The 21,084-nt window shown below is 55.4% G+C and overlaps 1 protein-coding gene and 1 long non-coding RNA gene across 2 annotated transcripts; one reads left to right on the top strand and one right to left on the bottom strand.

Moving 5' to 3' along the window:
- Nucleotides 1–67: 67 nt before the first annotated feature.
- On the top strand, nt 68–20,634 carry LONP1 (lon peptidase 1, mitochondrial). Its single transcript, XM_019653366.1, has 18 exons — nt 68–585; nt 3,459–3,547; nt 4,195–4,314; nt 6,117–6,348; nt 7,949–8,010; nt 8,539–8,668; nt 9,167–9,250; nt 10,004–10,224; nt 11,466–11,604; nt 12,332–12,510; nt 15,107–15,194; nt 15,599–15,721; nt 15,807–15,923; nt 17,463–17,603; nt 17,988–18,153; nt 18,760–18,977; nt 19,062–19,226; nt 20,266–20,634. Exons 1-18 carry the CDS (start codon nt 151–153, stop codon nt 20,440–20,442), a joined length of 2,886 nt encoding a protein of 961 aa, XP_019508911.1. The 5' UTR covers nt 68–150; the 3' UTR covers nt 20,443–20,634.
- A 93-nt stretch (nt 20,635–20,727) lies between these two features.
- LOC109388584 (uncharacterized) lies at nt 20,728–21,084 on the bottom strand. The gene is made up of 2 exons (XR_002125238.1): nt 20,992–21,084; nt 20,728–20,862 (listed from the first exon to the last, which is right to left on the bottom strand). It is a non-coding gene; the product is annotated as an uncharacterized LOC109388584 (long non-coding RNA).

Here is a 21,084-nt window from a genome sequence, read left to right as displayed (position 1 = left end):
CATCGCTGTCTTCAAAGCCCCGCCCCCCGCAGCTCTCCGCTCTGGGCCAGATACTCTCAGAGCACCGGAGCACGCGCCCGACGTCACGTGCACCTCATCCAGACGAGAGGAAATGACGCAAACCCTGTGCGCCGCCAGGATGGCCCGGCCATGGCTATGGGCACAGGTTACGTGCGACTGTGGGGCGCTGCGCGGTGTTGGGCGCTGCGGCGGCCGCTGCTGGCCATCGCCGGGGGGCGGGTTCCGATTGCGGCCGGAGCGTGGTTGCCTAGAGGCCGGCGGGCCTGCGACGCCTCTCCTCCGTGGGCCCTGTGGGGCCGTAGCCCGGCGGCCGCCGGCCAGTGGCGGGGGCTTTGGGAGGCGAACAGCCGTGGCGGTAGCGGCGGCGCATTCTCGGGCGGTGAGGATGCTTCCGAGGGCGGTGCGGAGGATGGCGCCGCAGGCCCTGGGGGCAGCGCGGGCGGTGGGGAAGGACCCGTTGTAACGGCGCTGACGCCCATGACTATCCCGGACGTGTTCCCGTACCTGCCGCTCATCGCTGTCACCCGCAACCCGGTGTTCCCGCGCTTTATCAAAATTATCGAGGTAATGAGAGCCCCCTCCTTGGCTTACATTTCCCCACCTCAGCAAGCAACAGGTTGGAGGGACCAAGAGATCACTTAGCAATTCATCGAAAGTTTTTCAGACACGAAGTTTCTCAAAGGCAGGAGTTCGAATCTATGTCTGCTCATCACTATCTTAGTGAACTTGAGCCACATTCCTCCCCCTTTAGGATCCCTTAAGAGGAGTTGAACCCAGTGAGCTTAGGACTGTTCACTTGGAGTCCTAATCATAGAAGTCCGGCTCTGAGAAGGACCAGAACAGTCTTGCTGCCCAGTTACCTTTTTGCAGGTCTTTGTAAATGTTTTGTAATCCTCTCCCCCTTCTGTTTACTAGTCCCTTTGGGATCAGGATTCATTCCTTTCTTAAACTTCTTGATCGCTAATCATGTGCTAGGTTCAGTTCTAGGTGTTAGGGCTACAGCAGTGAACAAGAAAGAAAAATTTCTGCCTGTGGAGCTCACATTTTAGCAGGATGCGAGAGGCAATAAACAAGATTAGTAAGTATGTGCTGGAAGGCAATAAGCGCTACAGGGAATAATAGAGCAAGGAATGGTACTGGAAACTGAGGAGGAAGGTGGGAGAGGAAGGTTCTCAGTGGGTGCAGCTGTGGTTTTCCTTATTCAGCAGTGCTCTTAACCTACCATGTAGCAGGCACTGAGGATACAGAAGCAGACAAGTCAAACACAGCCCCTGTGCCTAAGGAACTCGTTCTAGTGGAAGAGGCAGGAAACCAGATCATTTCAGACTAAGAGCTATAGAGGGAGGGTTGGGTGGGGAACTAGGGTGATGTAATAGAGACAAAGCAGCATGAGTGCAAGGAACATGAGTTTTTAGAGTAGGAAGGATCCAAATGCTTCCCTTCTTCCCCAGCCCCCCTTTGTTTTTGTTAAATGTGGGAACTGAAGTCCATGGAGGAGAAAGGTTATTTGCCGTCTAAGCAAGGTCATACAATGAGTCAGCCTCTGCATTCACCCTCCAGCCTCTCCCCTTTACACTCCAGTCCCTGCTAAATAAATCTCAGGAATCCCTTGGAAAGGGACAGGACAATACAGCGGGGCAGCAACCAGCCAGTGGGGAGGGAACAAAAGGAGCCTTTCTACCTCGGCTCCTGCACTGCTTCTTGTGTGTATCTGAGCTACCCTTCCAAGGGCCTTCCTTGATGTTGAGTAGTGGTTACTTGTAGGCCTCAGAGCCAGATCCTCTGGCTAGCTCCACTGCCCCTAGCTTCTTAAACTTGGGCAAGCTATTCCTCTGGGCCTCCATATTCTCATCTGTGAAATGGATATACTGATAGTATCTCATTTCTTAGAGCTGTTGTGGGAGGTGAGGTCACGTGTAAAGAATTTAGAATGGTGCTTAGTATGCCCCAGTAGTAAGCAGCTGCTGTTTCCTCTGCGGGGCGCTTCTGAGTGTTCTGAAGCCTGCCCTGGAGGCCTTTTTCCCGTTCTTGACCTCATCCTCAGCAGTCCTCTCTATTCTCCCAGGCCCAGGACTTCACCAAGTATGGCCTCCCCAGCCCTGCAGAGTGGCAGATGTCCTTTGTCCCTGGTGCCCAAACAGAGATAATCTAAGATATTCTGTGTGCCCACCCAGAGCTACCCAGGAGGGTTAAGCGAGTCACTATGGGTAGCATGAGGCTGGCATGTGGTATCACTGTATTTCTATTGCTATGACCTTATAAATAATGAAAAGAGATCGTGCCAAAGGGGAGGGACAGGTGCTCAGATGCAGCAGTCAGCTGATAGCACAGGAGAGATGGGGACAATGCCTGTGGGACACGATAAATGTTTCTGAACTTGTTAGCAAAGATCCCTTGACTCTCAGTTTTGTAGTTGACTCTGTAAGTGGCTAACTTGCCCCATAGCTTCTCTCCTTATCAGTGGCTTCTGAATATTGACCAGTGGCTCTTCATTTTTGTTGGGCCATGTACCCTTCTGACGGTTGTCGTTGGACCTTTTCCCTGGCAAAAATACATCTACAGTGGTAAGAATTCCCAAACAATAAGAGCTCCTGTTAGGGAGTCAGTTAAAACATTGGTTCTCAAAACCTGGTGCCTGGACCGGCAGCATCACCTGGGAGTTTGTTTGAAATGCAAAGTCTCAGGCCCTTTTTAGTCCTGCAAAGGAAACTGCAGGGGTGGAGCCCAGCAATCTGTTTTAACAAGTCCTCCAGGTAACTCTGATGCATGCTGAAGTTTGAGGGCTGTTAAGTTGAATCAGAGTCTGGTCTGGGAATTAACTTAGGCTTGAAACAAATCAATTGAGCCTTGAAGACATCTGTGCACCACCCCATCAGCTGTTTCCTAGGAGTCATCATTAATCCTCTATCTGCCATTGAAAGGATATTAAGTCAATGTACTGTGATCTTAGGGGTTTCAATGATGGATGAATAGGTAGAGATGTGATGGGGAAATACTTTCAGTGAAAACTGGAGGAAGTTACTGCCTGTGGGGTAAGCCACATTTGAATTATGCCCATTTAGTGTCGTCCTTCTGATGTTGATGAAATCAGAATGGTTTAGATTTTCAAGCCGAGACATTTTGCCACTGAAACAGCTCTTGAAATTGAATGTTAAATTAATTTCTTGATTCTGGCAATTTTTTTACTTTGAATTTTGTTTAGGAAGTGGGGGAACAACTCCGGAATGCAGCTGGTCAACCCTGTCCCACTCCATTCCCTGTATACCTGTCTTTTGTTTGTTTGTTTTTAGTTCAGGTGTTCCTGGACTATGTTGGTTAGTGTTCCGGATCAGATTAGCATGTCCTCAGAGCATAATACAGCAAACGCTAGAGCTGCTGTCAAAATATCAGCTAGAAAACCTACCCTGCATTTCACTTTGGGGTCATTGTCATGCTAGGTTAAAAATAAGAAGTTGGTTGAGCTGCTAAGAAGGAAAGTCCGTCTTGCCCAGCCATATGCCGGCGTCTTTCTAAAGAGAGATGACACGTAAGTGTAATTTTTCCTTCACTCCTTTGCTGAAGTTGCCCTGGAGTGTAGCTCACCACCAGTCCTGCTCTGTAGAGTAGCTTGGACCTCTGACCCTTGACCTGAAAGAAAGCAAGCAGAGCTTACAGGGAACTAGGCCAAGAGCTGAGCATCCCTTTGTCTGGGCTGAAGGCTCGGCTTGCAGCGCTGAGCTTCATGCATTGTCAACATGGGGGGATATTAACCTCAAGGACCCTTGGTGTTAAAACACACGTACCTGCAAGGCTGCGTCAGCACAGAGCTAAGTGGGCAGATAGCACAGCTCCAGGTCCATCCACCCTGATTCCTGGTAGAAATAGTTCCACTTCCAAGTTAGAAGGTGCATCCTGAGCAGGCTCTGTAATGGGGGTGTGGATTGGAATCAAAATTCCATCCAGGCTGGCTCACTACCAACTCAGCCAGGAGCTACTCACCTGTGTGCATTTACCGCCGGCGGCCCTTAGCTATTATAGCAGGTGCTTTACTGGGCTCCGGAGGCCCTGGGGGAGTGAGGCGGTCGCTCTTCGAGGCCAGATGGGGTGTTTCTTGTCTCTCCCTTCATCCTCCCTCTTAGCCTAGACACCCTGTGGGAATCAGCACCTATGCCGACATTCCTTTGTCTCCCTTAGCAACGAGTCTGATGTGGTCGAGAGCCTGGACGAGGTCTACCACACAGGGACGTTTGTGCAGATCCATGAGATGCAGGACCTTGGAGACAAGCTGCGCATGATCGTCATGGGACACAGAAGGTGCGGGGGTCTGAGCATGTGGGACAGGGTGGATAGAGTGTCCCCAAGTGCCCCCAAGTCCCAGCACTGACCTGCCCTTCTCGGTCAGCCCTGTGGCCTGGTCACCACAGTGACCAGGCTGAGACATGTCACCCCTGGAACCCCCCTTCTCAGAGTCCCCTTGTTAAAGTGGCAGTGTGGGTGGTCAGTGAGAAGCCGTTTCTGTAATGCACCTTATTCAGAAAAGCATCACAGAAACAAAGTAGCAGGTTGCCTCATAGTCCCGTGCCTCTGTGTCTGCCGTTCACGGTCGGGAGTCTTTCTCATCCAGGTGCCCATGTCTACATCTGCCACAGACCATGCTGCTTTGTCATGCTTAGCAAGTTGCAGTTTTTCACTTAGACACATTTCCTTGTCAGTCCGTGTAATTTTTATCTCTGATAAAAATTTGCTGAAGGGCTACTACAACATTTGTAAGCCCAGTTTAAGCCCTTGTATTGTCACAGTTATAAAGAAAGACCTATAAGATCAGCTTAGGGTTGATACTCTTGATGGAGAAACTAACTTCTCAAATGTGTTCTTAGGAACGTTGGTCTTCCAAGACGCTTGACAAGAGCCTTGTGACCAAATATACATGAGAAGCATCAGCGTCACAAGCTGTTAATTTGTAGTGGAGGTGTAGTAAATGTTCTGAAAAGCCCCTCTTTGAAGATACTCAGTGGCGTTTGTTGAATCTAGAGTCTTCCATTTTTTCTCATGGAGTCTTTTTCTTGAGTCAGCTAGGCAGCACCCCCAGAACACAGGGGAAATGGCCTCTGCTGGGCCCCGATTGTGTAGACAGTCCTGGTGGCGGTACCCCTTGCACTGAGCCCCCACACCCCTTCCTCTACTCCCATTAGAGTTTTTTAGGGAAGAGGCGGTTCCTCTGTGTCCTGGAAGGACACTGCCTGAGCGAACAGAAAAAGATGGAACCAGAATTAATAAAAACAGTGGTGGTGACTAACTGCCTGCTGACTTACGAGTTGCCTTATAGCTTGAGTCCTGCTGGGTCCTGAGGCCAGGCCAACTCAGCACTTGCTAAGGCCCGACCTCCTTTTTTCTGTGCACCTTGCTGATGACAGCCGGGCACCAAGTCCATATGCAAGGTGGCTGTCAGGCCCGCCCTCTGAGGAAGGCACCATTGTTATCTGTGTGACAGAGGAGAGCCAGGAGGTGGACCCTGTCATTTAACACCTAGGGCCTGGTATCCACCAGGCACTCAGGTGTGAGTGAAGAAACAGGCGAGGGGCCGCCTCAGGGAGCACCCCCTCTAAGTGGGGAGACACCGAGGGCATGAAAATAGGTCACAAGTTGAATGCAGATGGTAGTGGGTGCTTTGAGGGGGAAATGAAGATGGACAGGTTGGTGGGTATGTGTGTGGTTGGGACTAGGCCTCTGAAAAGGTGCCCTTGAATTGAGACCCGAACGCCATGAAGGAGAGCAGCTTTGTGGTGAGCTCCACGCTGAGGGATGGGCAGGCAAGAGTCCCAGAGATCGGCTCTGCCCAGCTGGCAGTTCACGATGGGCCCCAGAGCTTGTTACACCTGGTTTACCCATTAGCTCATAGAGGGCAGCGGGGCATTGGTGTGGGAAATGAAATGGATGGGTTGGCTGGAGTCCAAGAGCAGAGGGGGACACTGGTCTTGGAGTTCTGAGGAAGCAGCTTGTCTCCAGTTCCAGGGCCCCAGAGCCGCCCTGCTCCAGGCGTCTGGACTCAGTGGGACCCTTAGTTGTCAGCACTGGGGAGGAGGGCAGCTTCACTGTGGCCTCGCTCTTGGCTTCAGGATTCACATCAGCAGACAGCTGGAGGTGGAGCCAGAGGAAGCCGAGGCCGAGAACAAGCAGAAGCCGCGCCGGAAGCCAAAGCGGAACAGGAAGGAGGCTGAGGAGGACCTGAGTGCCAGGCACCAGGTGGAGGTGGTGGTGGAGCCCATCTCGGGCGCCCCCGGTGAGGTGCTTATGGTGGAAGTTGAGAACGTCGTCCACGAGGACTTCCAGGTCACAGAAGAGGTGAAAGTAAGTCAGCACTGCCCCACTGGTCTCCCCTGAGCGAACTTCGCACTCGGTAAGGGTCTAGCCTATCAACGTACTCAAATTCTTTGGAGTGCAAAGCACACTTTCCTTCCCAAAAGTCCTTGGGAGAAACTGGAATGAGAAAGGTATCGGAAATCTGCTAAGGCCCTTAGCTGCTCTCCAAGGAGGGAAGGGTTTGAGCCTGGGTTCAGCCCCAGCCTGTGACAGGAACCTCCAACCTTCCCCTGGAGCTTTGGGGAAGGGAAGCAGGCACTTTCACTGGGACCCAACCTATGGGTCTGAGACAGGAAAGAAACAGCCTTTTGGTCACCTTGACCCCCAGACCTAAGCTTATCTGCCTTCCTCATGGCAAGCCTGTCGAGGTGGTGGTAGGATTGTCTTTGCACCAGTTCTTCTAGTGCAAGTTCTAGTCAGGGTGATCTGCCTCCAATGGGTAGGGACATAGCTGACAACTTTGGTCTGATCCTGTGGTACTGTATTAAGAAGGATTCTGGGGCAGTGTCTGAGTTCAGTGGGGAGGAATGCTGTGATTGATTGGTGATGTCTGCCTTGGGTACTGGAAGTGGCTTAGCTACATTTGCCATGAGCCATCCACAGGGCCACATGGGGCCCTTGAGAGCGGTGCTGTAGGGGAGAACATTCCATAGTGGTAGAAATATTCTGTAATTCTGTACCATTAGACCCCTGTGGCTATAAAGCACTTGACCTGTGGCTGTTGTGACTGAAGAACAGAATGTCTAATTTTATTTAATTTTAACTCATTTAAATGTGAATGGCTACTGGGGCCTAGTGGCTGCCGGACTGGGCAACACTGCTTTTGAATTTCCTATGAGAATCTTGTAGTGGGGCAAAGACAAACATATAGTTGGTGCAATGGAAAGAATCAGGGTCTCAGCGAGACAGTATGTTCACCCTTGTTCACGCGAGTGCCGTGGACCTCTGGCTGGCCTGATCTGGTTCCTTCTACAAAGATCAACTCAGGCAATTTGGGGACAACTGGAGAGCCCTGGCTGTTGCAGCCGCTTGCTGCGTGCCCACTAGTGCCCTCATTGGAGTATGATGTGCTGGGAGCCGCAGCCTTCTGGAAACATGAGGTGCAGGCTGTTATGCCATAAACTGCCCAGTGGTCCTGCCAGGAGTATGAGTGGCCTCACTGTGGCAGGGAGAGAAGGCAAGAAGGAAACGTGTATCCATAGCATCCACAGCAGGGGGCCCACTTCTAAATGGACCTGAGGCGAGGTTCCAGGAGGGCTGGACAGGATGAGTCCTGGAGACTCACAGGCAGGTCCCAGACAAAGGAGTAGCCACAGCCTGGGTATTGTACTGGTGAGGTTGAGAAGGAGTTTTGGTTGTGAGGATTAGTGCTTCAAGGAATAAGGACCCACCCCTGCCCCGCACCAAGACGGCTCGTTCTAGGTCAGAGCAGTGTAAGGAGACAGGGTTGGTTTGAGTTTTTGCTTACTTGGTCCTGTGTTCCTGTGACTGGTGAATTTGGCCTCTACTCCTGGGCCTCAGGCTGTCCTTGGCCAGGGCCACAGCCCTGCTGGCCCCGGTGACCCATGGCGGTCTTCCCTCTTGCCAGGCCCTAACTGCTGAGATCGTGAAGACCATCCGGGACATCATTGCCTTGAACCCGCTCTACAGGTTGGTCTCCCATGCCCTCTCGAACCCAAGTGAGTGGCTGGCCCTCCCCAAGGCCAGGCTGGGCGCTGTCTGTGGCAACTGGGTTGGCAGGAATTTTTCTCAAGAGTGTCCTGGTAGAAAACTTGTGGGGGCAGGGATTCGAGGCTTGCGGCCCAGTCCTGTGCAAGGTGGAGCCTCGTCTCTCCTAGCAGGGAGGCCCTGGGCAGGAGGGGGACCACTGACCTGGGCCAGGGTCTTTGCTTCCTTACTGCCAGCAAGGGCCTGGATTTGGCTGGAGCCTTCATGTCGTTAACTGGGGTGGAGTGGGTGTAAATCTCCTGAGGGGTTACTATGTGACTTCCTTAGGGGGTTGCATCTGGCCACAGGGGCATTAGTCTCATGGCTCTAGGATGGGCCCCCTCCCCGCACGCCCGGCCCTGAAGCTGGCAAGGCCCACATGCTGAGCTGGCTCTCAGTGCTGCTGGTGACAGGAGACTAAGGTCCAGTGAGGAGTCCCTGCGCCCGTGGCAATGTCCCCGTTTCTTCCAGAGAGTCTGTGCTACAGATGATGCAGGCGGGCCAGAGGGTGGTGGACAACCCCATCTACCTGAGCGACATGGGCGCCGCGCTGACTGGAGCCGAGTCCCATGAGCTGCAGGACGTCCTGGAGGAGACCAACGTGAGTGACCTGTCCACACACGCATCATGTCAGTCCCACTCTGCGCTCTGGGCCACCTCTGGGCCTGGCTGGTTCCTCAGCTCTGTTTTGGAGATGCTTTCACCCCAGCACATGTCCTTCAGTCCACATCCAGCTCCTTCGTTCTGTTTGTGCTTGTTTTAGTCCCTCGTTTTTTTTAATGGCTGCATAGTATTCCATCGCGTGGTGCCCATCATTCAGTGAGAGGTATATTGGGTTGCGCCAGTCTTTTGCTATTACGGACAACACCTGTACAAACACCCTGGTCCACACTGCTCGTAGAGCTGTACAAGGTGTTTCCAGAACTGGGCTTGTTGGGATGGGGCGCGTGCCTCTTTTTGGTAAGGCGAGGCCATGCAATGCGCCCCAGTTTGCACTCCCTCCTGCAGCAGCTCGCAGAGTGCCCGTCCCCCCACCCTCACCCTGCACATATGGCCACTGACTTCTGACCATCCTCTCACGTCTTCCCTTTCTTGGCAGATTCCCAAGCGGCTGTATAAGGCCCTCTCCCTCCTCAAGAAAGAGTTTGAGCTAAGCAAGCTGCAGCAGCGCCTGGGGCGGGAGGTAAGCGGGGTAGGGCAGCCCGGAGCCCAGAAGACGCCTCTGCTCTGAGGGCTGCATGCACTTGGGCTGTGAAACTCACTGGGTTAAAACTTACAACTCACCCCAGTGGCGGACCCCAGAGAGAGAGGTAGCCTTCCAACTGTCCTCCCTCGAGGGGGAGGATTTCTCTGCCTTCAGAGTCCTCGGGAAAATTCTCAAAATTGGGAAGCAGCCTGGGAAAGGTTGCTACACTGTTTCTCAAGACTAACCATTTGAGGCTCGTTTTCCCAATTTTGGGCAAATCCATGGACCCCCTGGATTGTCAGTTGTTGTTTTTCAGATGTGACTCAGTTTTTCACGTAGTTTTTATGACAAAAAAGTTTCACATCACATTTTTAATTGAAAAGCCTATAACACTTGGTTGTCGATACAAGGTAACTCTCAAAACAAATAGAGTGGAATACTGCAGGCAGGCACGGGTGCCAGCCCAGGGCTGTGAGCCACATCCTGCAGCCTTGTCTGTCAGGGAAGTGGGGAACATGCCAATGTCAGGCCAAGCTTCCCTCATCATCAGGATTGAAAAGTGAACTATTTATTATTGTTATTTATTGCGTGGCCTCAGCAAGGCCCATGCTCGGGGAGATGGAAGGAATTGGAGGCTGCGTGCATTGGATTCCTTTTTTCTAAGTCCTGAGGAAACAGCCCCTCCACAGACCCCGTTAGCCCGCGGACACCTGTGTGCTTCCGTCTGATGGCGGCTTCTCGGCCCTGCAGGTGGAGGAGAAAATCAAGCAGACACACCGCAAGTACCTCCTGCAAGAGCAGCTAAAGATCATCAAGAAGGAGCTGGGCCTGGAGAAAGAGGACAAGGACGCCATCGAGGAGAAGTTCCGGGAGCGGCTAAAGGAGCTCGTGGTCCCCAAGCATGTCATGGATGTTGTGGACGAGGAGCTGAGCAAGCTGGGCTTGCTGGACAATCACTCCTCGGAGTTCAAGTGAGTGCTTGTGCTGGTCTCCACGGCACGTCCAGCCCGTGGGAAGGCCCATCCCCTGGCGGAGTCTTGGACGCTGGCCCTGAAAGCCAGGAGATTGCAGGCGCTTGATGTCTTACAGAGCACTTGGCACGCGCCAGTCCTCTCATGTCACCCCCATTTTACACATGGAGAGATCAGAGCTCGGAGGAGTTGAGTCAGTGTCCAGGGCCTCCAAGCTGGTAGATGGGGACAGGGATTTCAACCTAGGGACGTCTGGCTCTAAACCAGGACCAGGAGTTGCTGGAGCCATCACATGAGGCTACCCTCCTGTTCCCTGGCCTCCCTCTTGCTGCTTTAAGAGTAGCAGGAATTGAGTGTGTCTTGCTGGGGACTTGGCCTTGACCTGTGGCCATTGTCCCATGCACATTGGCTGTGAGTCAAGATGGGCTTGGGTTGGGGCCTCAGGGCCTGTGGGATTCTTCTGGCTCTGCCCATGGTGTCAGACCCCAGGGACCGGGCATTGCTCCTGGGCAGTTTCCATGCTGGCCAGGTCCTGGGACAGCCCCTCAGAGGGGAGGACCTGAACACTGGGCCCCGAGTTCCTGCTGAGCTAGGCACCTCCCTGGCTCAGGATGTCCGGGGAGGGCTGGGCTCTTTCCACAATGTCCCCGGGAGATGCTGGTACCTCCAGACGCTGCAGACCTCCATTCCATAGACACCCTGACTTCTCTTTCTTTGGCAGCAGACAAGTTTTGTATGCTGCTGTTGGAAATGTCCATAAATTTAGTGCCTTAAAACAACACAGGCTGATCTTATCCTGTCTCTTGTAAGGACCCTGGTGAAGGGCCTCTTCTATGCCCGGAGCAGGTGCTGACCCTGGTGCACAGCTCCCACCCTGGGGGTCACTCTCCTAGTAGTGCTGGCCTGCCACCATCCAGGCCTCAGTTTGCCCACTTGCCCTTGGTCAGGTTGTCTAGGCTAACCCCTGTCCCTTCTATGGTGTCAGACCCTGAGCAGTCCCAATACTCGCTGTGTCTCTGGTCTGGGAAATTGGCCTAGCACTTGTGCCAGGAACTTAGCCAGTCCCCACGGTGGCCCGTGCCAGGACAGCTTTTCAAACTGGTTCTAGTCTGTGTAGCCAAGGTGTGCTTGGCAGAGTTCATGCTTCGGGCACAATAGGTGCCAGCCATGTAAATTAGCAGTGGCAGGGGTTGGGTGGCTGGCAGAGCCCTGCTCACCATCTCTGGTCTGTCCTGTGGCAGTGTCACCCGCAACTACCTGGACTGGCTGACATCCATCCCATGGGGCAAGTACAGTGACGAGAACCTGGACCTGGCCCGGGCCCAGGCGGTACTGGAGGAGGACCACTATGGAATGGAGGACGTCAAAAAGCGCATCCTGGTGAGGCTGTCTGCACCCCTCCTGTGGGCCCTGGGGTCCTGAGCATTTGGTTAGTGCTCCCCTGTCAGGAGCAGAGAGGCAGGGTCTGCCATGGTCTGGATTTGCATGTGGGTGGTGGGTGCCTCGGGGCCTGCGCGATTACCCTCGTGCTGTGGGGGAGACCCAGAGGAGCTGCCTGGTTAATTTAGGGGTCTGGGGTACAGGAGGGGCTTGGCCAAATCAAGGCTGGTAGAGGTTAGCAAGAATGTGAGGGGTGGATGGCCCCGGCAAGAGGGACTGGTGTTGGAGCAGCTCAGAAACGTCAGGGGCTTCCCAGGCCAGCCTTCCATGCTCCAGGAGGCTACGAGGGGCTTAAAAATAGTGCTTGAGATGGGAGAAAACAGGGCCTGACCGAGGGCGGGTGGGCCATAGCCAGCCAGAAGAGAGAAGGCCATCGTGGCGCAGGATGTGGGAGGCAAGGGCTTGTTAGGTGGGGGAGCTGCCCACTGGGCCTGTGCCGTGGTCACCATGTTCTCCTGGCACCTACTTGTCCCACTGGTGCCACAGGTTGTCCTTCCTTGTGGCAACAGATACCTCCAGTCAGCCTGGCCCCTCCAGGACAGGTCTTGTCCCTTCTTGCAGCCCCCAGACACCTGGGGAAGGTGACCATGCTTATGCCAGGCACAGCCCTTGCTCTGCACAAGGCAGCAAGTGACTGAGTCTCACAGGAGCCCACCTCTGCCCACAGGAGTTCATTGCTGTCAGCCAGCTCCGAGGTTCCACGCAGGGCAAGATCCTTTGCTTCTATGGCCCCCCTGGTGTGGGCAAGACCAGCATCGCCCGCTCCATCGCCCGCGCTCTGAACCGCGAGTACTTCCGCTTCAGCGTCGGGGGCATGACTGACGTGGCTGAGATCAAGGGACACAGGTAGGCCCGGCGTCTCCCCAGCTGGCTCACCCCAGCCTGTCAGGCTTTGTTCCTCCAGTCCGCTCCTGGCTTTGCTTGAGTTATTTCAATGGCGAAGAGTGAACTCCACTCACACTGGAGTAAGTGACTGAAAGGTCCAGGGATTGATCTGACGTCAGGCCTGGCTGAATCCAGGCACTCAAATAGTTGGATCAAAACCTAGACCTTGGGGCCGGCCGAGTGGCTCAGTTGGTTAAGAGCTCGCTCAAGAGTGAGAGGTCTGAGCAACAGCGGTTCGATGCCTGGCCTGAGCTGAGCTGCCAACAGGTGGCAGGATGGCTCAGCTAAAAAAAATAAAATAGAAAAGAATTGTAAAAAAAACCTCAACCTCTTTGGAGCGCCCCTCAGCAGAAGGCCCTCAGTAGTTCCCGCTTATGTCCCAGCATCAGCTCCCCCAGCACTCTGGCCAGAGTTCCGGGCCCCTGCTTGGGCCGTCTGACCAAGGATTGTGGACTAGAGTGAGGGGCAAAATGGTCTCCCCAGTGAGAACAGGTGAGGCCTCACCAGTGAGGCCTCAGTGCCTGTATTGGCTCTTTCCTTTCTCATCGTGCCCAAGTAGGGGCTGATATTGGGATCCTCTGAGGGGGTCTTAAAGTCACCTGGCCCTGTGCCTCGCACCCTCCCGTGGGGTGGTCAGGATGCTGTGTTCTGGGGCTTCCTGCCACACTGGACTCGGCAGAGCGTGGTTCTTTGGAAAGCCTGGTGAGTTGCAAGTGTAGCAGACACACAAGTGTCTGTTCCCAGTTGGCCACCGGGTCCAAAGGAGGGTGGGCAGGTGGAGTGGTAAGAAGGTGGCACTGTCATAGCTGGCCTAGGTGTTTCTGCCTCGTGACTGAAGACACGTGATCCACACGGACCACCCACAGGATTTCCTGGCTTCCCTGGTACTTGGCCACAAGACCCTCCACCTGTCCCCAAAGCCCTGGCAAACTGCAGTGTTCAAGGAAGATTTGAGTCCATGTTAAAAATTACATTTCTGGCGTCTCTACAAACATGGACGGCTCTGCTGCCTGGTGGGCAGGGCGAGAGCTCCCCAGTTGGGTGCAGCCCCCACCGCTCCTCATGTCTCGAGTCCCCCTGGCCCAGAGCTTGGTGTGAGCTCCAGGATGGGTCAGGAAAGGACAGGGTCTGCACAGCATTGGGTGCAGGGTCACGGGGAGGCCTCCAGGCTGGGCCAGCGAAGGTGTGCCTTAGAGGCTTTCTCTGAGGGTGGCGGGGGTGCGGTGGGGTCTAGGGAGCTACCTGGGAGACTGGGGAGGTTCTTGGCTCATGGCTGGCCTCTGAGCTGAGGGAACAGGAGGATGGATCTTGGGGAGGGGCACAAGGGAAGTTAGAGGTGGCCCTGGGAGCCCTGGTGCCCCTTGTGGGGACTGCCCAGGAGCTGTGGGCAAGGAGCACTCCCCGGGGTGAGGAAAGGCCTTGGCTGAGTTTCTGAACAATACACGTCGTTTATGACATTGAGGTGTCTTTGGGGAGGGGCCCAGAAGAGTGGCGCAGGAAGGTGCTCTGTATTGATGTTGGTCTGGGATTCTGGACAAGGACATGGAACTGACTGGTGTTATCATTGATAACAGCCAAGGCCTCCTCTGCCCAAAGCCCTCCAGGGACCCCACCCTCCCTCAGGGTAGCAGTCTTCCCTGTGGCCCACAGGGTCCTGCCCTGTCCCCTCCCTGTCCTCACCTCCTCCCTCTCTCCCCCTCACTCACGCTCCAGCCACATGGGCCTCCTTGCTGTTCCTCCAACATGCGAGGCACAGTCCTGCCCCCAGGCCTTTGCACAGCTGTTCACCCTACCCAGAAAACCCTCTTCTCCAAATATCCACAGTTTGCCCCCTTACCTCCTTTGCTCAGGGTTTCTCCCTAAGACATGGCTTATCCTCACTTTAAAATACTGCCCCCACCCTTAGTGGCATTCCACATCCCTCATCCCTGCTTTTTTCTTCTTTGTAGCATGTACATCATGCTTTGAGCCTCATGATTTCCTCCTCTACCTGGTTTGTGATCTGTCTGCCCTGCTGGGCCTTAGCTCCCAAGCATAGGACTACTGTCTGGTTTGCTCCCTGTGAATGCCAGCATCTGTAGCCGAGCTTGGGAAGAGCAAGTTGGTTGTCAGGAAACATTCCTGAAATAAAGTGCCATCGGGGTCAGGCCCTGCCCAGTGACACCTGGGCCTGGTGGGCCCTGCCTGCTGACCTTGGGCATGGGGATGTTCTTACTGCAAGTGCCTGGCTGCGCCTGCCCCTCTTGTTTTGTTGGGTTTCACTGTCTGGGTATGAGGTGCCAACTGTGGAGACCGGTCTGAGACCTGGCTGTGAATCTGTGTCCCCTGCCCTGAATCTGAACTGGGGGAGGATGTTGGGGTGACCAGCATGGATGGCAGCTGCCAGCAATTTTCCAGCCTCCAGTGTGCTACATTGCGCATTTCCCTGTTGCCTCTTCCGGGTGACCCCAGAGGATGCATGGCACACTGAGGTCCTGAAGCTTTAAGAGAGCTAGGTCTGGTGTGGATAGCCCCTGTGGGTGAGGTGCCTTCCGCCCAGCTATGCCCTCTCCCCTAGGCGGACGTACGTGGGCGCCATGCCGGGAAAAATCATCCAATGCCTGAAGAAGACCAAGACGGAGAACCCCCTGATCCTGATCGATGAGGTGTGTGCGGGCTGGTTTTGGTTGGGCTTCCCCAAGGTAGGACACGGTCCCTTGGGCTGTCCTAGCCCAGAGCTCGTGGCAGCCCTGACCAGGGAGAGTCTGTTCCAAACGAAACCCATGGCCTCTGTGGTTTCAATGGTCCCTGAGTCCCCGTGGGTGGTGGCCGCACTGCAGCCAGGCCATCTCATGACACTGGCCCCACTCCTGCCCCAGAGGACCTCATGTCGGCCCACAGCCACTCCATCAGGTCAGCGCTCCTGCTCAGGGCTGCCCCAGCCCCTAGTACTGGCGGGGTCTGGGCCCACCTGGTCGGCCCACCTGGTCCCCCCACCTGAGTGTCTGGTGAGCAGGTTCAAGGAGCAGGACAAGGTGCCAACACCACCCGCCTTCTGCTGCCCCTCCAGGTGGACAAGATTGGCCGGGGGTACCAGGGGGACCCCTCGTCGGCATTGCTTGAGCTGCTGGACCCTGAGCAAAATGCCAACTTCCTGGACCACTACCTGGACGTGCCCGTGGACTTGTCCAAGGTGCGTGTCCCGGCCAGGGGCTGGGCCTGGAGGGAGAGGCAGGACGACCAGTCTTTCAGCACCCCTTATCACCTCCCTCCCGCAGGTGCTGTTCATCTGCACAGCCAACATCACCGAGACCATCCCAGAGCCGCTGAGGGACCGCATGGAGATGATCAATGTGTCAGGCTATGTGGCTCAGGAGAAGCTTGCCATTGCAGAAGTAAGGCCAGCCCCCCACCGCCCCCCACAATTGTCTTGAGACCTGGGAAGGGGTGCCCCACTGCATCTTGGGGTTAAGGAACATCTTAGTGTCCACTAAGTGCAGGCACTTAACCAGAGTGGGGGGTGCAGTCCGTGGTGACCCTGTTGTCACAGTTCCCGTTCTGAGGGGGAGACGGGATAAATACGAGATCTGCCATGTGGTGTAGTGTGACCTGTCACCAAGAGATCCATCAAGGCCTGTTGTAAACTGTGTACTGTCATACCGCTGACACCCAGCGTGGGTGTTTCCCACCAGCCAGTTGTCTGGCTGAGTGTCCTGCAATTCAGTTAGGTGGTAATACTCCCCAGGGTTAGTGGCAGACCTCAGCAGGTTCAGGGCTTATCCCACAGGACTGCCCCAACCAGATGCCATCAGAAGTCCCAGGCCTCTCTTCCTCTGACCAGCTGGCTATAAATCAGGGTTCCCACCACCTCCATCCTTGGATTTGATAATTTATTAGAACAGCTCACAGAACTCAGGAAAACTATTTACTTAACTGTTACTGGTTTATTATAAAGGATACAACTTGGGGACAGCCCGAGAGATGTACAGGGTGAGGGATAGGGAAGTGGTGCAGAGTTTTCTTTCTGGAAAGGTGTTGAGCACATTTCTCTCCCTTGAGCCCCTTGTAGCCCTGAGTTGGGTGCTGGGTCCCAGCCCTTGGGTCAGGTCCTGGGGGTGTTGGGGAAGAGGAGCTCATGGCTGAGGTGATAACAGTTGCCGAGACTTAACCACCACATCCTCCATCCATGGCTGGAGACTGGACTGGATAAAGGAGGGGCCAAATGGGTGTGGGGGGCGACGGTGGGGCCTTCAAACCCCTGAAGTGATGACAGGAAGGACACACGGACTCCTAGGGGCTCCAGGGCTAACCCCAGTGTGAATGGACTCCCCCCAACTCAGTGCTCAGGACCATCTGTCCAGTGACTGCTGTATGGCAGGAGCTCTGTTGGGCTGTGGGTGACCATGAAGCCTCTGACTGCTCCGTTTTCTCAGAGCAGTGGCCACATAACCTGGCACATGGGTGCTCAGTCTGCATGTGGGGTGATCCTAGGGATCAGGGAGGCCTTCCTGGAGGAAGTGGTATCTAATATGACATCTGGAGGGAGGGCAGAAATCTGGGCAGAAGATACAGCAGGAGCAGAGGTGGCAAGCTGGACGTCTACAGATTGCAGGCCCACCATTCAGGGTCCTGACACTTGCTGGGTTCTGGCTGAACAGACCTTACTGGCTCCTTACCCTTCAGGTGACTTAGGTGTTGTCTCCTGGAGTAGCCTGTACTGACACACTGTGTATGTTGGATGACCCCAATTCCCCAGGGAGACCAGAGCTCTGTGAGGGCAGGGCCTGGGTCCACCTGGGGGCTCTACCAGCCAGGGATCTTTGGCTGGGTGGTGGATGGGGCCACATTGGTTCTGGACCCTGAGGCCTAGGTCGGGGTGGGGCGATCCCTGGAGTCCTGGGACAGTCCTGAGGGCACGCTGTCCTCCTTGCCAGCGGTACCTGGTGCCTCAGGCCCGCGCCCTGTGTGGCCTGGATGAAAGCAAGGCCAGGCTGTCGTCGGACGTGCTGACTGTCCTCATCAAGCAGTACTGCCGGGAGAGCGGCGTGCGCAACCTGCAGAAGCAGGTGGAGAAGGTGAGCTGGAGGACACGATGTGCCTGAAGGGGTCCAGACACGGGACAGGTGCTGTCTGATCCCGCTCCTGTGGTTCCAGGAGTCAGGCTCAGAGAGACAGGAAGTCATTGGTGGTAATGGGGAAGGGGGAGGGGAGTGATGTTTAATGGGGGCAGAGTGTCAGTTTGGGGAGATGGGAAAGTTCTGGAGATGAATGGGGGGATGGACGCACAATGATGTGAATGTACTTAATGCCACTGAGCTGTGCACTTAGAAATGGTTGTGATGGTACATTTTTTATGTTGGACATTTTACAGAATTTAAAAAAGTAAAGCAAAAAGAACAGATGAGGTGATGAGCTGGGGCCTGTGGCCAGGCCTTCCCTCACCCCGCCGCCCTCTGCAGGTCTTACGGAAGTCCGCCTACAAGATTGTCAGCGGTGAGGCAGAGTTGGTGGAGGTGACACCCGAGAACCTGCAGGACTTCGTGGGGAAGCCAGTGTTCACTGTGGAGCGCATGTATGACGTGACGCCACCCGGCGTGGTCATGGGGCTGGCCTGGACTGCCATGGGTGAGTACTGCATGTCCTTTTGGTTGTCCCCTGGGAGAAGTCCATCGCTGTCGCTAATGCACCTGAGCAGTTAGCTGCTCATTGCTCTGAAGGCCCCTCAGCTGCCTAGTGGTGCAGCAGAGCTGCTGGAGGGAAGGTGGGACCACAAGGTGGCAGGAGCACTCCAGCTTTTTTGGGGTGATGCTTTGACAGGTGTGCCACCTTGGGAGTGCCTCACAGCATGAGACCCTAGGGACCACTCCGCAGAGGAGGGGGATTTCTGTGTCCAAGTGCGTTGCTCAGCCCGTGGTTTAGGGCCTTATATAGCCCAGGGGTTATCCTGTCATTGGCCGGTGGGGTTGGGTGCAGTTTTATGGGGTATGTCAGGAAACAGGCTCTGGGTGGCAAGTTTGCTTCTTTGGGCTGTATTCAAAGCCACTGCCTAAGAATTTGTCCAGTGCTGGCAGGCTGTGTTGGGGGTACATGACATAGGGCCCTTGGTGGGAGAGCGGTGAAGTGTTGCAGACAGACAGGGACAGAAGGGAACATCCTGAGGTGGCCCAGCAGCGAGGGGGTGGCTGTCCTAGGAACCTGAACTGTCCCAAGGCTCACACTGGCCTCTTCCAGGAGGCTCCACGCTGTTTGTTGAGACGTCCCCAAGGCGGCCACTGGAGAAGGACAGCAAGGGGGACAAGGATGGGAGCCTGGAGGTAACAGGCCAGCTGGGGGAGGTGATGAAGGAGAGCGCCCGCATTGCATACACCTTTGCCAGAGCCTTTCTGATGCAGCACGACCCCAGCAACCAGTACCTGGTGACCTCGCACATCCACCTGCATGTGCCTGAGGTGAGGCCCGACTGTGCCCTGGTAGTGCCAGGCCTGCCCGCTGTGCATGGCGCCTGCACATCACCCACCTGCCTCTTCCTCCAGGGTGCCACCCCAAAGGACGGCCCGAGTGCTGGCTGCACCATCGTCACAGCCCTGCTCTCCCTGGCCATTGACCGGCCAGTGCGGCAGAACCTGGCCATGACGGGCGAGGTCTCCCTCACAGGCAAGATCCTGCCAGTGGGTGGCATCAAGGAGAAGACTATTGCGGTGAGTGCTGTGCTCCACACTGCCGTGGTTGTGGGAGTCAGTCACCGTTCACATCAGACGAGGGTGACGGCCCATTTTACAGACTGGGTGGGCATGGGATTTGGACTGAGGCTCAGCTGGCCAGGAGCCCTGTTGAGCTGACTGTCCCAGCCGCCACCTCCAGTGGCTCTCAGCATTTTCAAGATTTTGGACAATATTCTAGATCTCCCCACAGACACCGCTCCCCCCATCTGACTCCTTGAGGGTTCCTCATTGCCCACTTGGCCTGGCACCGAGAACATGGGCACAGAGAAAAGGCTGGAGGGCTGTGGTAGATGCGGGCGTGAGGGTAGGGGTGGTGTTCTGCCCTGGCCCTGGGCAGGCTGTTTTGTTGGGGTTCCCTGCATGTCCAGCTCCTAGCAGGACCCCACTGTGTCCTGAGCCCCCCAATTCTCCACCCCCAGAGCACTGCCCCTTCCCCTAAAGCAGCCTCCAGGGGCCTCAATCTGACAGGAGTCCTATGACAGCACAGCCTCAGGCAGGGGTTCTTTCCTTGCTTGCAGTGGGAACTGTCCACCAAGTGGGGAGGCCCGGTTGGGACTGGGCCTGCTGTGAGGACAAGCGCTTCCACCCAGAGGGAGGGTGGTGGGAACCCTGGAGGGCCATGGGTGGAGTGGTGCCCTCTGGCTGCTGCATGGATTGGGCAAGATGGCCAGGAAGACTGGAAAAAAATTTAGTGATAGCTACATTTTCAGTGTCTTTCTTCAGCTACCATTCATTGCATTTTTAGATGCCTAACTCTACAGGTAAAGCGGTAGGTGCTGACTGATCCAGGCACTGGGGGACAGGGAGTGGCAGGCTGAGCGCGCAACACTCCAGGAAGAGGCCCAGGCTGCTGGAGCAGCAGCCAGTGCCATTTCCCCGGGCCTCAGTGCCCTCATCTGTGACACAGGGCTTGTGGCGGCCTGGTTCAGGGCCGCTGTGAGCAGGGTGCCCACCACGCCCTCTCCCTCCTGGGGTAGCCATCCTGTCCCGACTGACCCGAGGTCCCGTCTCCCAGGCCAAGCGTGCTGGGGTGACGTGCATCATCCTGCCAGCTGAGAACAAGAAGGACTTCTATGACCTGGCTGCCTTCATCACCGAGGGCCTAGAGGTCCACTTCGTGGAGCACTACCGGGAGATCTTTGACATCGCCTTCCCCGAGGAGCAGGCAGAGGCCCTGGCCGTGGAGCGGTGATGGGGACCTAGGCACTGCTGGTAGCCACAGGCCCAGCCTCAGCTGAAACTGCACTGGGGGACCCTGAGCAGTCGGACCACCAAGAGGCTCAGCAAGTGGCCTGGAGCCCAAGGACCTCAGTTATGGTTTAATCATGGAGTCTGGCACGTATGAACTACTTAATTATGATTAAACACCATTTCCAGCACTGCCTATCTGGTGCTTCTTTCTGTGACCACCACTATGCTTCTCACCATGGGTCTCAAGCAGATAATGGACCTCTCCTCTTAATGCCACCACAGGAACTCCAAGTTTCCAAAAATGTTTTATTCCACACAGAGGGGCTGGGGCTCAGTCCTTCTTGGCTGCTGCCTTCCTCATGGCTGCAAGGACATTGCTCAGCTCCTCTCTCTTCCTCTTGGCTCGGATGTGTGTCCCCACCTGCAGGCAAGGAGGTCATCAGCCTGGGCCCCCATCCCACCCTCCCTCTTGGCACAGATGTGTCCCCCCAATTGCCTGGCAAGGAGGCCTTCAGCCCGGGCACCAATCCCATCCCGACAGACCACCTACCCTTTTCTTGATGAACTTCAGGGCCCGCTTGTCCTTAGAGACCTTGAGCAGCTCCATGGCACGCCGCTCATAGGGGGCAAAGCCGCACACCTC

The sequence above is a fragment of the Hipposideros armiger genome, unplaced genomic scaffold (genome assembly GCF_001890085.2).
Source record: "Hipposideros armiger isolate ML-2016 unplaced genomic scaffold, ASM189008v1 scaffold_202, whole genome shotgun sequence".
In the NCBI taxonomy this organism is placed as follows: Eukaryota; Metazoa; Chordata; class Mammalia; order Chiroptera; family Hipposideridae; genus Hipposideros; species Hipposideros armiger.
The sequence above is the reverse complement of the archived record's forward strand: the minus strand, read 5'-3'. Positions and strand labels throughout refer to the sequence as shown.

What these genes read in the sequence shown, in the direction of transcription:
- LONP1 (XM_019653366.1), top strand. Translation starts at nt 151, where the DNA reads ATGGCTATGGGCACAGGTTACGTGCGACTGTGGGGCGCTGCGCGGTGT. An exon ending in ACGTCCTGGAGGAGACCAAC is followed by an intron (nt 8,669 to 9,166) that starts GTGAGTGACCTG and finishes CTTTCTTGGCAG; the next exon opens with ATTCCCAAGCGGCTGTATAA. An exon ending in GCTGAGATCAAGGGACACAG is followed by an intron (nt 12,511 to 15,106) that starts GTAGGCCCGGCG and finishes CCTCTCCCCTAG; the next exon opens with GCGGACGTACGTGGGCGCCA.